General features: G+C 45.0%; 1 protein-coding gene across 6 annotated transcripts in view; it reads left to right on the top strand.

Annotated features, from left to right (window-relative positions):
- Positions 1-18,545, top strand: part of dnmt3ab (DNA (cytosine-5-)-methyltransferase 3 alpha b) — a 620,530-nt gene that overhangs the window by 424,778 nt on the left and 177,207 nt on the right. For all 6 annotated transcript variants that reach the window (XM_041188736.1, XM_041188735.1, XM_041188734.1 and 3 more), the window contains 2 exons: positions 1,513-1,620; positions 5,592-5,748. In XM_041188736.1, the coding sequence (XP_041044670.1) occupies positions 1,513-1,620; positions 5,592-5,748 (265 nt within the window). The remainder of the gene's footprint in view (positions 1-1,512; positions 1,621-5,591; positions 5,749-18,545) is intronic.

Below are 18,545 nucleotides of genomic sequence, written 5' to 3'. Positions count from 1 at the left end.
CATATTACCTAGAAGCAGCTGCCTCATAGAATGAAGCAGCATTGTAGCATAGCACATTGAAATAATAGCATGCGGTGCTACAGAATGACAAAATGGGACTATGAGTCCAAGCCACCAACTCTACTGAGTTCTCAATCTCAGCAATTTTAATGTGGGCTAATACTGGGCTGAGAACCTGGGCTGGTCTCGAGGGAGGAAAAATGAGTGAGACAGCAGTCCCTTCACGTGAACCTTTTCAAAATCAGCTCGGAGCAGAATGGTCAGCGAAATGGGAACCAGTCACCTGCTTGTCTATTTTGCCACAGATAATACATGGTGCAAGAAGACCAAAGAAATGCTTGGGATTTCGCTCTTCCGTAAGAAAAAATCTTAAGGGACATGCAGGGGCCTGTGGTTACAAATCTAGAATCTTAGTATCTGCCCCAACTTTCTCTTGGTTAGTCACAGGAGAGCATGGAATCAATGAAATATAGTGGTCAACTGCATTGTGAGTTCAAGAAACTGAAGGGAGAGCCAGACAAACAGAAGATAAAATAGAAACTGGAGAAAAAGACAGAGAAATAAGAAAACCATGCAAAGGGAGATACAGGGGGTAATAGAAGGAGTAAAGTAAGGAATAAATGGAGGGAAAACAGTAGATAAATAAAGGGAAACCGAAATTTGGAGAAAGGGGACAGAATAAAATTAAAGGAACACAGCTGATGGGAAAAGGAGTGATAAAGCTAGAGAAAAGAAACGAAACAATAAGTTACACTTGTAATTTTTTGGATGAATCCATTTGTGCTGCAACCCCATAAGAGAACACAAAGTTGTCCAGACTTTTGGATGCAAGAGAATCTGAGACTTATTGTTCTGTTTCATACCTTTCAAGTTGAGCTCTAACACATGTTTACAAAAATATTCAGGCCACCCAAGATATTTAGGGAAAGTAAACAGAAAAACATCTGAGCATGAAATGGAACACTGCTTTAAGTTCTCTTGTTTTTGATTTCTGAACTAAATAATTCAGGTGCTCCTCTGTTCAAGTTCTGCAAGTGAAACATCGCAGATCCTTCTGCTTTTGAAGTGTGGGAATAAGCTATCTTAAATGCTTTGCTTCTTGAGGGCTGTGAACAAAGTGCATCAAATGCCTCTGTTCCTGCTGCGTGAGACTGATTTCCCCAATGCTTCTTGATAACATTCCTCCATTAGCCGTCAACACTTAAAACAGAACAACTGGCCATTCACCTCATTGCTCTATGTAGGATTTTAATTGGCTGTTGCATTTGCTTAGAGAGCAACAGTCTGCGTATTTAAGAGCAATTCACAATATGTGAAGTGCTTTGAGGTGTTTCTCAGAGACTTGATAAAAAATCCTAGATAAATATGTCTTTCCTATTTCTTTCTTTTGTTTTTTTTCTACTTTCCCTCTGTCTCAGATACATTGGGCTTCAGGTATGTGAATGAAAGGTCATAAGTACTTCTTTCAATGATTGTGATTACCACTGAGTTCAGTCTTCTCTGGTTTGACAGGTCTGTGTAGAAAAGCTGATGCCTTTGAGTTCTTTTTCTACTGCCTTTCACCAGCCAACCTATAGCAAACAGCCTATGTATAGGAAAGCAATTTTTGAAGTCTTACAGGTATGAAACCCATTCATTTATCTGTTCTTTAAACATTTGTTCATTATTAATATATGTCACCAGCTTCTGTGAGTCTATTTTGATTGGGTTGCTCTCAATAAAAATAATCCTTGTCCACTTTGATGTTTACCTGAAACATTATGAAACTTAGCTATGGCATTTCAAGCACTGAAGCAACAAGACCAGTGCTCTCAAGAATGGCCCATCCTGCTATATTTTCTAGAATCAGCAATTTATTCACAGCAAATTGGAATAGGCCTGCAACATGGAGCTTAATGGAGTGCAGGAAGCAGAAAATGTTACATGCTTTTAAGTCCTAAATAAGAGCACCTACGATAAAGCAGAAGGAATGGGGCAGAAGGGCGCAGTAGACAAATCTCAGAGCATGAGTGAACAGAAGCACATGACAGCTGTGAAGGGGTTGGATTCTGGTGGTTAGAAGACCAGCTCCTTTCCGTCCTAAGCTGTTCAGCTGAGATTTGATCCTCATGAGCTCTGCATTCAAAAGAAGGATCCCATCAGTAACGTTTGGCACAGTATTAAAAATAAATTTGGTTGTGAATCTGGAAGAGTACCATCTGTGCTGATGGAATGGACAGACAAGTGGGCAGGTGAAATTTGATGCAGAGAGATGTGAAGTGATTCATTTGGTAGAACTTATGAAGTGAGGTAATACAAAGTAAAGGGTATAATTCTAAAAAGGGTCTAGGAGCAGATGGACCTGGGGGTATATGTGCACGAATCATTGAAGGTGACAGGGCAGGTTGAGAGAGCGGTTATTGAAACATATGGGATCCTGGGATGTATAAATAGGGGAACAGAGTGCCAAAGCAAGGAAGTTATGATAAACCTGTACAAAACACTGGTTCGGCCTCATCTGCAGTATTGAACATATTACCTAAGAGCAAGGAGCAGGAGTAGGCCATTCAGCCCCTCGAGCCTACTCTGTCATTTAATAAGATCATGACTGATCTGATAGTGACCTGAAATCTGCATCCCATCTACCCCAGATAGCCCATCACCCTCTTGCTTACCAAGAATCTATCTAGCTCTGCCTTAAAAATATTCAAAGGCTCTGCTTCCACCACCTTTTCAGGAAGAGAATTCCAAAGACTCACGACCCTCTGAGTGAAAACATCTCGCTTCGTCTCTGTTTTAAATGGCCGACCCCTTATTTTTAAACAGTGACCCCTGGTTCTAGATTTTTCCACAAGAGGAAACACCCTCTCCACCTCCACACTGTCAAGCCCACTCAAGACCTTGTATGTTTCAATCAAGTCGCCTTTTACTGTTCTATACTCCAGCAGATACAAGTCTGTCCCACTTTTCCTCATAAGACACCACATTTTGGGCACCACACTTCAGGAAGGATGCCAAGAGGGTGCAGAAATGACTCACGAGAATGGTTCCAGCGAATGGGATGAGGAACTTCAGTTACATGGATCAATTGGAGAAGCTGGGACTGTTCTCCTTCGAGAGCAGAAGGTTGGCCGCAGATTTGATAGAGGTAAAAGCAAAATACTGCGGATGCTGGAAACCTGAAACAAAAACAGAAATGCTGGAAAAACTCAGCAGGTCTGACAGCATCCGTGGCGAGAGAAACAAAGTTAACGTTTCGAGCCTGTATGACTCTTCTTCAGAGGCGTTCCTGATAGAGGTGTTCAAACTCATGAGGGGTCTGGACAAAATAGGTAGTGAGAAACTGTTGACATTATCAGAAGAATCGAGTAACAGAGGACACCGATTTAAGGTGATTGGCAAAAGAAGCAACGGCGGACATGAAGAAAAGCTTTTTTATGCAGCGAGAGGTCAGGTTCTAAATGCATTGCCTGAGGGTTTGGTAGAGGCAGATTCAATCATAGCTTTCAAAAGACAATTGGATCATTATCTGAAGAGAAAAAGTTTGCATGGCTACAGGGAAAAAGCAGGGGAATATGACAAGGTGAGTTGGCCTTGCAGAGAACCAAGACACAAATGGGCCAAATGGCCGCCTCATGTGCTGTAACCATTCTGTGATTTACGCCTGACGACTTAAGTACACTATAATGCTGCATGAAGTACAAGCTCTTAGACCAGTTACCAACAAACTTTTCATGATGGAAATTTTCTCACAGGAGTGAGCACTGGTGAACGCTCAGACTGCTGGGATGATGGTTTTGGGCTTCAAACACCACAAAACACTCTTCTCAAACTCCAACACACTGGAGAATCAGACGGAGAGTCCAATCACACATAGATTTGCACTACACCCATTGTTGACCAGATGTCTACTCTTCCAAAAGGCACTAAAAAGGCTGCTGGAGTGCCTAGCAACAGGGCAATAGCTTGAGTTGGCATTGATGAAGGTGCCATCTCCAGCCACCATATTTAAATGATAATGGATTTGCTGAAAAGTGGGCAGGACCAGCCGGCCACTGCAGCAGTGGACTTTGCCAAAAAAGTTCTTTGCCATCCCCTGAACCAAGACAAAGAGACACAGGCCACCTCAAACCCAAGAGATCAAGAAGCCTGCTACCTTATTTACTCTCGCCACTGACAGAACACTTGGAGGAAGCAATAAGTTAGTTCTAGAACACGTATTTCATAATGGGAGATTTTCTTCAGCCTCTGTCCAGACAGACTGAAATGCCTGGCTGCAGCAGGTGTCAGCAAAGAAGGGTGAGTCAGAGTGTATGTGAGTGAGGGGTAACACTCAATTTTCTGTCAGTGATTTAAATGGAGCAAAGTCAAGAAGACTCCTTCGCAGACATGCAGACACTGACACCCGTCCACCATATTATGCGGGTCAGCTCTGAGAGGGGTGGGAAGGCAGTGGGCTAGCCCCACTACTCCACCCAGCTGCCTTCAAATATGATGACAGGAATGGGGTGGCATAAAATCCCTCCCAGTGTATTGTTACCAAGGGGAAGCACTGCTGTAAAATACTGGAAGGCAATTGCACATTTGGACTGTAACGTTAGATATATTTTGTTTCAATTGTGTATAAAATGTAATGTTTTATTAAATCTAAGGATCGGCATTCATGATAGCTCAACTAATGCACAAGGCAATGTTAGTCAAGATGGATTAGACCATGGCAATGTACAGATGTGGATAGGACTGTATTGGATGATTGAAAATTCCAAAAAAAACTACCATACTCACAAGATGCATGGCAGTGCTCAAGATCGGATTTCAGAAAGGCCCTCAATATTCTTCCTCGAAGAGCACAAAGAGAAAGACAATATTCTCCGGAAAACATTGAGAGGATTATATGTTAATAATGTAATAATAGACATTTATATCACTGTGCATGTATACATAGCCCAATCTCAACCACACACAGTTTGAATTCTCTGTTATATTGATAAATTCTGAGTTTCAACCGAAAGTTTATAATTTCATTCCAATCCTAACAAAGATATTGTTTCAGTAAAAAAAAATTATAGTAAAGTGCCCATGTTCTAAAAAAGAAGGGAATGGACAGTTGAATGTTTGTCTCTGTAAACTTGACGAATGACCTAAGGTAATTAATCATCTACTCTCAGGGGCACACAAAAATAGTAGAGGTTGACTTACCTTTTATATTAGTCTTTCATAGCTTCCTTCCCCTGTGATGTGGACAACTCATGATATAGGAATCATAGGCCTGGACCTGAACCTGAATTCTATCATGTACACCACAAACTGTAACTAAGAAAACTAATCCTGCATTTAGGTCTTGGCCATTATTACATCTGTTGTCACTTACAATAATGAGTAGGCTAATAATGTGTCCATCATTTGAAAATAAAACGTATTGTGAAGGAAACTTTTATACGAATAATTTTAAATGGCGCTTTATGCTGACCTTATACAAATTGACTCATACAGTTGCAACCTTATGTGTGTTGTTGTCTGGGTCTTGTACGGCTCAGAGATGTAAGCTGCAGCTTCAGGTTTCAAATTACCAAAAGATCACCCCGAATCTTCAATTTACCAATTTAAACCAGGTGGCAAGCAACAGAGCAGGAAAGCTCTTTCCAACACATTCTGGGAATGATGAGTTAGACACAGCCAAAGGCGTGGAAGCCCAAACCAAGCAGATGATCGAATGGGCTTCGGAAGGATTTCTGCCTTTGGGGCCAAAGGGTTTGGAACCACCAGAAGGTAAGATTGAGCATAGATTGGGAAAAGCTCCAACTAAATTGGTAACTAGATGTAGAAATTTTTCTCTCATGTAAATTACAGCGTTGTCACACATATGTTGCGATGAGAAATTTCTACTGATAATTATACGTAGAGAAGAAGATAGCCTGGAAGAATATTATTGCTTTAAAAGGGAAAGCATCATCGTGATAATCTGGAAATTTCTGTTTCTGTGCTATTGAGGGAGATTTAAGATTGTGAAGATTTTTTTTAATGCATCATTTTACTGTTTTCAGTGTGTGTGATGCAATGTGGGTTACAACATCTACACAGTGTATCACCCATTAAATGAAAGAAACGTGAATTAGTTCTGAACTGCTATTTGGAGGCACTTACACAGTTGAGCTGGTGGGGAATGGCCAATACGTAGATTAACTGAATGAAACAACTGAAGAATAAAACATCTTGAATTAGTGCTTGGTGCACCAGTCTTCTTTGTATTGTTGGTTGCACAGCTAATTTCTCATTGGCAGCTTCAGCTTATTTGATCTGTCACAAGTTTGACATCCAGTTACTCAACTTCATACTGAGGCCACTTTGTAGGGTGAAGGCATGGGACACATAGGAGATGATAATATTTTTCCTGAAAAGCTGTACTGTTGTACTATAAGCTATCTCCCAATTATTCCAGGCATACGAAGTGCTAATTCAAAACTTGTGTGGCATGTTTGATAATTATGCTGCATATAGAATAGGATTGTCAGTGCCCACAAGGGTCTTCTGATCTTCTCACATAGCTGCTGTTGGCCATTAGGAAAATGATGAAATGATTTGCCCCACTGCATAATTCAGTAAATTGCTGTCTCATATGGAATGAATGTGTTGAGACCCTAGATAATGGTGTGGGAGGAGGTAAATGGACAGGTGTTGCATTCATATAGCTGCCTGGGAAGAAGAGGTGACACGATAGAATAATGGACCAATGCTTCATGGAAGGTGCTATGCTCCTGAAAAGCAGAGAGGGGAGGAGAGAAGAAGATCTGCTTCATAGTGGCCTCACTTTGTAGGCGGTAGAAATTGTGGAAGAGCATTTGGCAAATGTGGAGGCTGATGGGTAGAAAGGGAAGGGTTGAAATCAGTGACCCAGGAATTGGGACAGACACAGGCAGTTTCAACTGATGAAAATAAATACATGTCAAAATAGAGTATACAAGTAACACCCCAGAAGCAATGATAAATCAGGAAATGGAAGGGAGGGAGGAACTCAGGAAAATTACAATAACCAGAGAAATGGTACTGAGTAAGTTGTTGGACCTGTGGGCTGACAAGTGCCCGGGTCCTGATGGACTTCATCCTAGGATCTTAAAAGAAGTGGCTAGTGAGATAGTTGATGCATTGGTTTTAATTTTCTGAAACTCCCTAGATTCAGAGAAGGCTCCATTAGATTGGAACATAGCAAATGTAACTCTATTATTCAAAAAGCAAGGGAGACAGAAGGTGGGAAACTACAGGACAGTTAACTTAACATCTGTCATAGGGAAAATGTTAGAAGCTATTAATAAAGAAGCTATAGCAGGACACTTGGATAAGTTCAAGGTCATCAGGCAGAGGCAACATGGTTTTGTGAAAGGGAAATCTGTTTAACCAATTTATTGGAGTTCTTTGAGGAAGTAACGTGCTGTGGATAAAGGGAAACCAGTGGACGTACTGTACTTAGATTTCCAGAAGACATTTGATAAAGTGCCACATCAAAGGTTATTGCATAAAATAAAAGCTATGGTATAGGGGGCAGCATATTGGCATGGATAGAAGATTGGCTGGCTAACAGGAAGCAGAGGGTAGGCATAAATGGGTCTTTTTCTGGTTGGCAGGGTATAATGAGCGGTGTGCCACAGGGATCAGTGCTAGGACCTCAACTGTTCACAATTTATATAAATGACTTGGATGAAGGGATGGATGGGATGGTTGCCATATTTACTGATGACACAAAGATAGGTAGGAAAGTAATTAGTGAAGAGGACATAAGGAGGCTACAAGAAGATATAGATAGGTTAAGTGAGTGGGCAAAGATTTGGCAAATGGAGTTTAACATGGGAAAATGTGAAATTGTCCATTCTGACAGGAAGAATAAAAGAGAGGCATATTATCTAAATGGTGAGAGATTTCAGAGCTCTCAGATGCAGAGGGATCTGGGTGTCTTAGTGCATGAATCGCAAAAGGCTAGTATGCAGGTACAGCAGGTGATTAGGAAGGCAAATAGAATGTTATCATTCATTACGAGGGGATTTGACTACAAAAGTAGGGAGATTATGCTTCAGTTATACAGAGTGCTGGTGAGACCAAATCTGGAGTACTGCGTACAGTATTGGTCACCTCATTTAGGGAAGGTTGTAAATGCTTTGGAAGCAGTTCAGAGAAGGTTTATCAGACTAATACCTGGAATGGGTGGCTTGTCTTATGAGGAAAGGTTGGAGAGGCTAGGCTTGTAATTGCTGTTGTTTAGGAGAGTAAGAGGCAACCTGATTGAAACATATAAGGTCCTGAGGGGTCTTGACAGTGTGGATGTGGGGAGGGTGTTTCCCCTTGTGGAAAAATCTAGAACTAGGGGTTACTCTTTAAAAATAAGGGGTCGCCCATTTAAAAGGGAGATGAGGCGAAATGTTTTCTCCCAGAGAGCCGTGAGCCTTTGGAACTCCCTTCCTGAAAAGGTGGTGGGAGCAGAGTCTTGAATATTTTTAAGACAGGGGTGGATAGATTCTTGGTAAACAATGGGGTGATAAGTTATTGAGAGTAGGCAGGACGCAGATTTGAGGTTACAGTCAGATCAGCCATGATCTTATTGAATGGCAGAGCAGGCTCGAGGGGCCAAATGGCCTATTCCTGCTCCTTGTTCGTATGTCCGTATGGTCTGTGCAGCAAAGGTGGAATAACTGGGAGAAACAGAGGGGTGGGACAAAGCATAATCTATCCTTGAGGAAGCCTGTCATCTTGTACTTATACACCTCCTACGTTTCAAAACATAGCACTGATAATTGACTTTATGCAATATTAATGTGCAAGTGCCTAACCCATTAATATGATATTCTTTTGCTGGTTTAGCAGCAGCCTTTTTGAAATATATGATTAATACTTCATTAACATATCAGACAGAGGAATCTAATAATGTGTTCAGCATTCATATGCTAATACTGCAAACAATAATTTCTAGGCTATCATTATTAGAACTGAATGTACTAGCAACAGACAGCAGCTCCACAATTAATGGCAAACTGAAAGGTTGACAACGTTCTATTATAGCTCGAGCTTTTTTGTTAATACTTTAGGCGGAATTGTCCCAGGTTTGCACTAAGTGCGGTAGCGGGCAGATAAAACGACATTTTACTCACTGGCTGCGATGGTGGGTTTTCACGCCGTATCGTCCCAAACCCAGCACGTTATTTATGCATTCCCGGGAACCATGCCGTTTCCATGGTAGGCGGGCTCTCGTTCGCCTGCCCGCTATCACCTCACCGCTCCATCATGCCAGGCGCCATATTTAAAGTCCAGCCGCACGCTCACATCTCAGTGCCTCCAGGCCAGGGAAGGTGTCCCAGGAAAGGTAAGAAGACTGCAGCCTCCAGGTTTAGCGACGCATCATTGGAACGCCCTTTGGACGCCTTGGAGGCCTGAGGCAATGTCCTCTACCCCCGTTCTGGCCGCAGGATGGGCAGCGGCGTATCCAACCAGGCTTGGGAGGCAGTGGCAGCTGCGGTCAGTGCCAGCGCCCTTCAAAAGAGGACCCAGTGCCACAAGAGGATGAATGATCTCCTCCGTTCCGCCAGGGTAAGTCACTGTTTTCACAGTCTCAACTCACACACTCACAAACCCATCACACATCCACAAAGATCTCACTCGCTGCCAGTTCAGGGGACATCACTCATTCACTCTCTCACTCTCACCTTCATTGTCCTCATCCCGTCCATGGGACCACTCACCACCCACACATGCCAGGTATTTTATCATCTGGCCGAGCAGGCATCCTGCTTACACTCCCTCTCCATCTCTATTCATGAGGGACAAGCTGACACACAACAACAGGGAGAGGTCGCAGACCCAGTGGTGGAATGCCTGAAATCGAAGACCTCACGGACTTTGAAAACAGAGCCATCCAGCTGGTCAGTGAGGATCTGGACCATTCCTGTGCTGACAGTGAGCTCGGTGCTGCTCTACCAAGTGAGGATCCAGCAATGCAACATCCATCAGACATCCATGCTGTGTGTGATCTGTCCAGTTTCACAGGCCACTGCCAGGCACTAATTATCTCCCCTTGCATTCGCAGGCACATCTGGGAAACGACTGAAGGAGTCCACGGCCCATGGGCTCCCATCAAGCTCAAAGAAACCTCTGACGAGGAATCTGAAGGCACCCTTCCTGAAGTCCCGTCACAGCGCTCACCCACACCCTCCACCAGCGCAGAGACACACACCTCGGTGGGACCTAGCTTTTGAATAGCCTCGGGATCACAATCTGGTGAGCGCATCGCACTGTCTGATCCACAGCAGGCGGAGGCAGGGACTTCCCAGGTCCCCGGCACTCAGAGGACTGCTGGAGGCCAGAAATTGCTGAGTCCAAGTCAGATGTCGAGCCTCTGGACTTGGTCATGTTGCAGGGCAACATGCAAAGGCAAGCTCGGGAAGGGATGTCCGCTGTACTCCTCACGTTGCAAGACACAATGGAGGAGTCCGTCCACCTTCAGGCTGAGGTGATAGCACCGACATGCCAACGCACCAAGGTCAACACTGGTAGGATGGCAGCCGCCATAGAGACCTTGGTCCAGGATGTCACTCCAGCACTGCTGCATGGTCTCAACTCCATCGCTGGTGCCATAGTTGGCCTTCAACAGTGTGTACGTGAGAGGGGTACGGGGCAGCTTGAACCCACTCCAACTACCCCTGCTCCTCAAAGAGTCAGCCTGGGGCCCTTGGACACCTATGGGGTGGAGGATCAGGAAGTGTTCCCCTTCCCCACGCCCAACTCCCCCCCCCCCCACTGGGGCCTTCCTTCCAGGTGACTCCAGGAGTGCCTGATCCATCTGAATCTCCACTTCCTGTGACCTCAGAGCTCCAGCTTCACAGGCCGAGGAGGGTGTCACTGCCACATAGCAGGACCCTGAAAGCAGGCCGGGGTCCCCCAAGCCTCGGTCCTCCAGAGGACGCCTGTCAAGGTCATCATAGACAGGGTATAGCAGTCAGCAGGCTGCCTCCACCTCCACAGTGGATGTCCAGGGAGCACCAAGATGTAGCAGCAGCGTTAGGAATGTTAAGAAGATGTAGTTGCACAGCCTGGGCTTGGGTGTTAATCACTTGTACGTAATGTTCATTATTGTAAATAAACTTCAAGGATGTCTCCCTGCCTATGGCTCCTTGTTCTGATGAGCAGTGTTCTTGTCACAGATGTGAAACCTTGGTTTCTGCACAAGATAAAGGCAGGTGTCTCAGTCCAGGGCCTCTTCCCTGTGCTCTGTGCAGCCTTTAGACCAAAGTGATGGTCCAGCCTCACACTCCCTGGACACATTACTGATGCCTGCACCTCGATGAAGCTTATCATTGCTGCCAGAATGTCGTGGGCCGGCGTCACAGAGTTCTCTCATTCTTTTGGTCTGCTCTCAGCACCTTCAACGTTGGGCTGGGCTCCCATCTCTTCAGCATTTGTGAACAGTGACGCTGTGCTCCTGAAGGGCTCAGGTGCTAAAGGTGGGCAAAGGATCAGATGCTTCTACAGCTTCATGGCTGCGTCTCTATGATATGACCCTGATCACAGAGTGGAAGCGAGCTGCCCTTGGCCAGACAGCAGTCAGAAATTCTCAGAGGCTATCTGAAGACTTATAGAGTGTCCCCACTGCATGTCGTCATTATCCTCCTGCAACCGAGCGACTGTTAGAGCCTCCACTGAGTCTCCATTGCAGGAGCATTCTTACAGAGGGTATGCACCCTACCATAAGCCAGACTGGAGTCAAACGTTCACAAATGCGATGTGAGGATCTATGGGGCCACCTCACTGCATGTCATCATCGTCCTCCACATATCCAGCAGCTATGAGGGCCTCTCGAACGCGGCTGCCTCGTCTGACCAGTGCAAGGGCCCCATCCCTGTCATCGCCGCCTTCAAGGACCTGCTCACCCTCCTCCCCGTCAGTGTCCTCCACATCCAAGGAAGCCTCCAGCTCCTGCATCTCCTCCTGCAGTAAAGGGCGCAGCAGGCGACGACGATAAGTGACAACCTCGGTGGACTATATTGCAAGACTCCACCAGACTGGTCCAGGCACCGCAACCTCATCTTCAGCATCCTGATCGTCTGCTCCACCAAGTTGCGAGTTGCAGCATGAGCCTTATTATATTTCATTCTGCTGCAGTCTGAGGCCGGCGTACAGGTGTTATCAGCCATATCCTCTGTGGGTAGCCCTTGTCCCCGAGGAGCCATCCCTTCGGCTTCTGTGGACCCTGGAATACGTCATAGATCTGTGACCGACTGAGAATGTAGGAGTCGTGCAGACTCGCTGGAAACCATGCGCAGACCTGCAGGATGCGTTTCTGGTGGTTGCACACCAGCTGCACATTGATCAGATGGAATCACTTGAGGTTGATAGAGTTGACTGCATGTCGTAACCTGAGCGCAATCGATCGCACCCTGCACCTGTGGGAAACTCGAGATCTGGGCAAATCCATTCGCTCTTGCATCCTGGCTGTCCTGATCCCAGGCAGAATGCACAAAGTTGCCCTTGCGAAGATGGCATCCGTGACCTCATGGATGCATTTGCAGGTGGAGGCTTGTAATGTCCCACAGGGTCACCTGTGGACCCCTGAAAGGAGCCATTGTTGTAGAAATTGAGTGCCGTGGACACTTTCACAGCTACTGACAGTGGCTGCCCTCCTTGTCCCCATGGTGCCAAATTCTGCAATATCTAGCAGACGTGACCGACCAGTTCCCTAGACATGCACAGTCTCCAGTGACACTGGTTCTTGGTCAGCGACGACTCACTGTGGCTCTTCAGTGGCATGTACAGGAGCCTCAGCTTCTCCTTCTTCCTGAGGGTGCTGCTCCTCCCTCTGACGCACAGCCAGGCACCTCAGTCACTCTCTTCTCTGTTGTCTTTGCTCGCTGTGCACCACAAGGCATGCAGCTAGGCCACCAGGCTCCATGATCCCGATGTTGTACTCCTGCAGGATGAAAGAGAGAGACATGTGGGTTAGCATGGGTGTACTAAGAATCTGTCTTGGTTAAGTGTGAAGGCCCCTTAACACATTGCGGAGAGTGCTGGCCACCACTTGGACGGACAGAGATTAGTGCGCTGCATGGCTGCCCGAAACCCCACCCACCTCCACCCAAACCATCAGCGGCAGCTTAGCCCATTGGACTGCATGCTGTGCTCTCAGCTCAGACACAGGCATTCTCCTAACCAGCGCTGCAAGACTGCACTGTTAGCTTGAACCATCAGGGAGACTGGGCCAAACCGGGATGCTGACATTGCAAGGGCCTGTGAGCGTCTCCACCACTGACTGCTCCATGGCCAGCTTTAGCAAGGAGATTATACAACGTGTGCAGTCGTCCAATTGTTCTGCAGTCCACTAAAATGCTCATTATGTTGCAGTCTGTGCTCGAGGGATGTAAAGCTCTGGAGCACATGGTGGCACCTTGACACCTCTGTGTTGCTTGACTGGGCGAATAAACTAGAAGCCCGACTCCACTCACATTAACGGCTGTGCCTGAACTGTCTCAGTTGCAAATTCATACCAGCAAACAAGCCAGGCGCTGGTGGGAATGGAAAATCCCAGCCTTTGTCTTGTGTTTATGGACAGTTTCCATAAGGGCAGGCTAAGTCTCCAATAATCCAAAGCCTGCACTCAATGCTGAAGACAAAATGGCTTGGAAAATCTGTAGGAATGTAATCTTGGCGCTTATCAGCATTTACAGACAAAGAAGGTCTCTGAACATCAGTGGCAATTTTATGTAAATAGAAGGATAACAATGGAATGCTGTGACCAGTCAGAAATTCCACCTTTTCCACCAGAGCTGAACCTGACTGAATTCATCCCTGTATACGTGTAGGGAGTTGCTCAGTACAATGAGTGATGGAATTTAGATTTTTCTTCTTGGCCCTGTGCTGCTGCTGATCAATGATTTTAGGTTGGAATTTGTTTGCACCCTTCCTTCGTTGTGCCTTTACCCTGGGGCTTCCCTCAGGCATTCCCATATATGACCTGATTTTGGTGGGGGGTAGGAGTAAAATGAAGAGGAAATGAAAGAGGCACACAAGACAATGCAGCAAGAACTAGGATGGTGGTTGCCACCTGAGTTTAGAGACTGCACTGTTTATTGCAGAACATGTCTGAAAGGTATACGTAATATAAAAAACTGTCTCTCCTGGGCTGATCTTCCAAAGGTTAGAAATTTTTATGTCCTACTGAAAAGAGATAGAAACTGACGAATACAGTAATGGGCTGCAAACTAGAAGTCAGAAGGAGACTACAGTTCAATTCAGTTGCATCCAGACTTCCATACCCAGTTTCAAATACTCTCTGCACTCAACATCTCAGTGAAAGTCAGAGTAATTCTCACTTTCTTTGTGACATGAGTCCTTTCAGGCTGCAATTTCTGACTTCTAATTTTCAACCCATTACTGTATATGTCAGTTTCTCTCTCAGCAGGGCATAAATAATTTCTAACCTTTTGATCTCAGCCCAGGAAAGGCTAGTTGGCTGCCCTTGGGTGCAAGCCTCATGACAAAGACCATCTTGTAATATTGGTTCCAGCACACAACTTCCTGAACTTTTTAAATTGCAAGGGATTCCATTCCCCTGTCGTTCAGGTGGTAATTGTGAATGCTAAAGATTGTAGAAACTGCCACCATGTCTTCATGAGGGAGTAGTACCAGGAGGAAGAGACAGAAGCAACATCTGTTAAATATAGGACAAAGCAGCCCACTTGATTGGCATGTCATCCAGCCCCTAAAAATTCACTCCCTCCATCACCGATGCACAATGGCAGCAGTGTGTACCATCTGCAAGATGCACTGCAGCAATTCCATGAGGCTCCTTCAACAGCACCTTCCAAACCCGCAAATTCCACCACCGAGAAGGACAAGGGCAGCAGAAACACCACGACCTGCAAGTTCCCCTTTGTGCCACATGCCATCTTGACTTGGTACTATATTACCATTCTTTCCCTGTCGCTGGGTCAAAGTTCTGGAATTCATCCCTAACAAGATGATTTGCTTCCACTCCAATCCAATGAGTTCTGAGATGGCTGATACGTCCAATGCATGATCTGCAGGCTCTGTCACATGCGAGGTAGGTGGTGCTTGAAGGGTTGGGTACATGGGTTGTTTGGAGGTTTGCGCTCTTGCTCCAATGCCTCAACTTCACCTCTGCACATTCGCAACAAAGTCACTCAATGTCTTTGGTACCTTCCCGGATGAGCCTTTTCCATTTTGGTTAGTCACTAGCCAGGGGCTCCCATGATTCAGCAGGGATGTTTGATCTCTTCAGGGATTCTTTGAAGACATCTGTAAAGTGTTTCTGCTCTCCTCCTGGGAGTCTCCTTCTGCTACCAAGTTCCAAGTAGAGCAGATGCTTCTGGAGTTTGGCGTTGGGTATACAAACTACATGCCCCACCCAGCAGAGAAAGTTTGCCTGATTGGCGCCTTGATGCTGGGAAAATTAGCTTGGGAGAGGACGCTGCTGTTGCATTTCCTTTGTTGCCATTGGATTTGGAGGATCTTTGCAAAGGCACCACTAATGGTACTTCTCCAGTGCTTTGAGGTGCCTGCTGTAGGTTGTCCAAATCCCCAAAGCTTAGAGGTTCACACAGATGACTGCTAACCAGTTAACCATGACCTTAGTCTTGGGTTTGAGATTCTGGTCCTCAAATACTCTTTTCCTTAGTCAGCCCAAAGTGAGCTGACGTTTTGGAGGTGATGATAAATTTTGTCATCTATGTCTGTTTTCATTGAAAGGAGGCTTCCAAGATACAGAAAATGGTCCACATGTTCCAGGATCTCGCATTGACCCTAATTGACATTGGGGTATGGTGTTTTGCTGTAGGAGCTAGTTGGAAGAGGACTTTAGTTCTCTGGATATTTAGTGAAAGGTCTATTTTCTCATATACTATGAAGAAGGAGTCAACAAAGACCTGGAGCTCAGTTCCTGAGTAAGCGCACATCATTTGCATACTGGAGCTCAATGACTGAAGTTGGCGTGGTTTTGGTTTTGGATTGAAGGTGGTGTAGGTTGAACAGTTTCCTGTCTGTCCTGCAGATTACCTCCATGCCTGTTGGTAATTTGCTAGAGGTGAGGTGCAGTATTGCAATGAGGGAAATGGAGGAGAGCGCTGGTGTAATGACACAACTTTGTTTGACTTCAATGTTTACTGAAATAAGGTTTATGGTGGTCCTTTGGTAAGAATCTCAGAGTGCATGTCATTGTGGAGTAGGAGGCAGATGGTGACAAATTTCTGGGGGCAGCCAAATTTGAGGTGGATATTCCATAAGCCTTCGCAGTTGACAGAGTCAAAACCACATGTACAACTCTTGGTGCTGCTCCTTGCATTTTTCTTGAATTTGCCTTGTAGTGTAGATCATATCTGTGGTGCCTCTCGATGGCTAAAAGCCACATTGTGATTCTAGAATGAGTTCCTTGGCCACTGGGAGGAAGCAGTTGAGTCTGAACCTTGCAGTGATCTTTGTGGCAGACAGTAGGGAGACTCCCCTGTAGTTACGGCAATCGGATTTGTCTCCCTTCTTGAAGAAAATCATGATCACAGACTGATGTAAACATCCTTGTCTAATGCCAGACTTTTCCGTTCCATTATTTGTCAGTCAGGCAATCTCAGTTGTCTTGGTTAGTCCTGTCTAAGTGAAATCTTACAACAACGTAAGAAATAAGAGGAGGAATAGACCATATGGCGCCTTGATCATTCTTTGCATTCAATACATTCAACAACCTTCAAAATCCATGTGGACAACATCCCCTGCACCACCCTCATCAATCCTCCTTGTTACTTACTCAAAAAATTCTATTTAGTAAGACACGATCTTACCCTAACAAAACCAGAGCATACTCTGCCACTCAATACATTCAACAGCCTTTGGAATTGCGTATGTTTCAACAGGATCATCCCCTCATTCTCCTGAAATCCAGAGAATATAGGATGAATTTACTCAGCCTTTCATCGTAGGACAACCTTTTCATCTCAGGAACCCATCCAGTGAGCCTTCACTGTACTGCCTCTGGGGCAAGTATATCTTTCTGTAGATGTGGAAAACAAGCTGTGCACAGTGCATCAGGTGCAGTCTCACCAAAACCCTGTAAAAATGCAGCAAGACTCCTGTGTCCTTGTACTTCAGTTCACTTACAATAAAGGCCATTTGCCTGCCTAATTGCTTGCTTTAATTAGAACCTTAGAAAAGTAACGGTGCAGAAAGAGGGCATTCTGCCCATCCTGTCTGCAGCAGCCAAGAAGATAAAAGAAGAATCTAGCTGCTCATTTTAATCCCACTTTCAAGCACCTGGTTACAGGTTACAACATTTCAGGTGCAGATCCAGGTACCTTTTAAATGAGTTGAGTGTTTCAGCCTCAACCACCAGGTTAGGCAGTGAATTCTAGATGCTCACCACCCTTGGAGTGAAAAGGTTCTTCCTCATGTACCCTCTAATCTTTCTACCAATCATCTTAATTCTAATTGACCCCTCAGCTAGGGGAAGCAAGTCTTTCCTGTCTACCCTATCTAGGCCCCTGATAATTTTATACACCTCAATTAGGTTACCCCTTAATCTCTTGTGTTCTAAGGAAAACAAACCTAGCCTACCCAATCTCTCCTCATAGCTGCAATTTTCAAGCCCTGGCAGCATTTCCTCTGTACTCTCTCCAGAGCAAATATTTCCTTCCTGTAATGTTCCAGAACTGTACACAAAATTCCAACTGTGGCATACAGTTCCATCATTACATCCCTGCTTTTGTATTCTATACCTCGTCCAATAAAGGAAGGCATTTCATATGCTTTCTTGACCACCTTGTCCACCTGTCCTGCCACCTTCAAGGACCTGTGGACATGCGCTCCAAGGTCTCTCACTTCCTCAACCCCCATAACTTCCCATTTATTGATTATTCCCTTGCTTTGTTTGCCCTCCCCAAATGCATTTTCCGGATTAAATTCCATTTGCCACTATCCTAAAAACATTCTGTGAACTTCTTATCTATGCTACCTTTGCCCAACTGACTTTTCCAGTCTATATATAGATTAAAATCCCCCACGATTATTGCTGAACCTTTCTGGCAAGCTCCCATTATCCCTTCTTGTATACTCTGTCCTACTGTCTGGCTACAATTAAGGGGCCTGTACACCACTCCTACAAGTGACTTCTTACCTTTATCATTCCTCATCTCATCCTAAACCACTTCTGCATCCTGGTTTCCTGAACTTAGGTCATCCCTCTCTAATGTGTTAATACCATCATTAATTAACAGAGCCACCCCTCCACCTTTTCCTAACTTCCTGTCCTTCCTAAATATCACGTACCAGGCTCCAATCTATGTCTCTGTAATGGCTATCAGATCGTAATTATTGATTTCTATTTGCGCTATCACTTCATCTGTTTTGTTTCGAATGCTATGTGTGTTTAGATACAGAGTCTTTAGTTTTATCCTTTTATTATTTTTGCAGTGTCTAGCCTTATCTGCCGATTTACTTTTAGAATTGTACTTTTTGTCCCTTTCTGTCACAGTCTGTTTATCACTTCCCATATTAATATCTGTCTTTCTTGCCTTGTCTCTACTCTGTGTTTT

Source organism: Carcharodon carcharias, chromosome 5 (genome assembly GCF_017639515.1).
Source record: "Carcharodon carcharias isolate sCarCar2 chromosome 5, sCarCar2.pri, whole genome shotgun sequence".
In the NCBI taxonomy this organism is placed as follows: domain Eukaryota; kingdom Metazoa; phylum Chordata; class Chondrichthyes; order Lamniformes; family Lamnidae; genus Carcharodon; species Carcharodon carcharias.
Note: the sequence above shows the minus strand (reverse complement) of the source record. Positions and strands in the feature narration are given on the sequence as shown.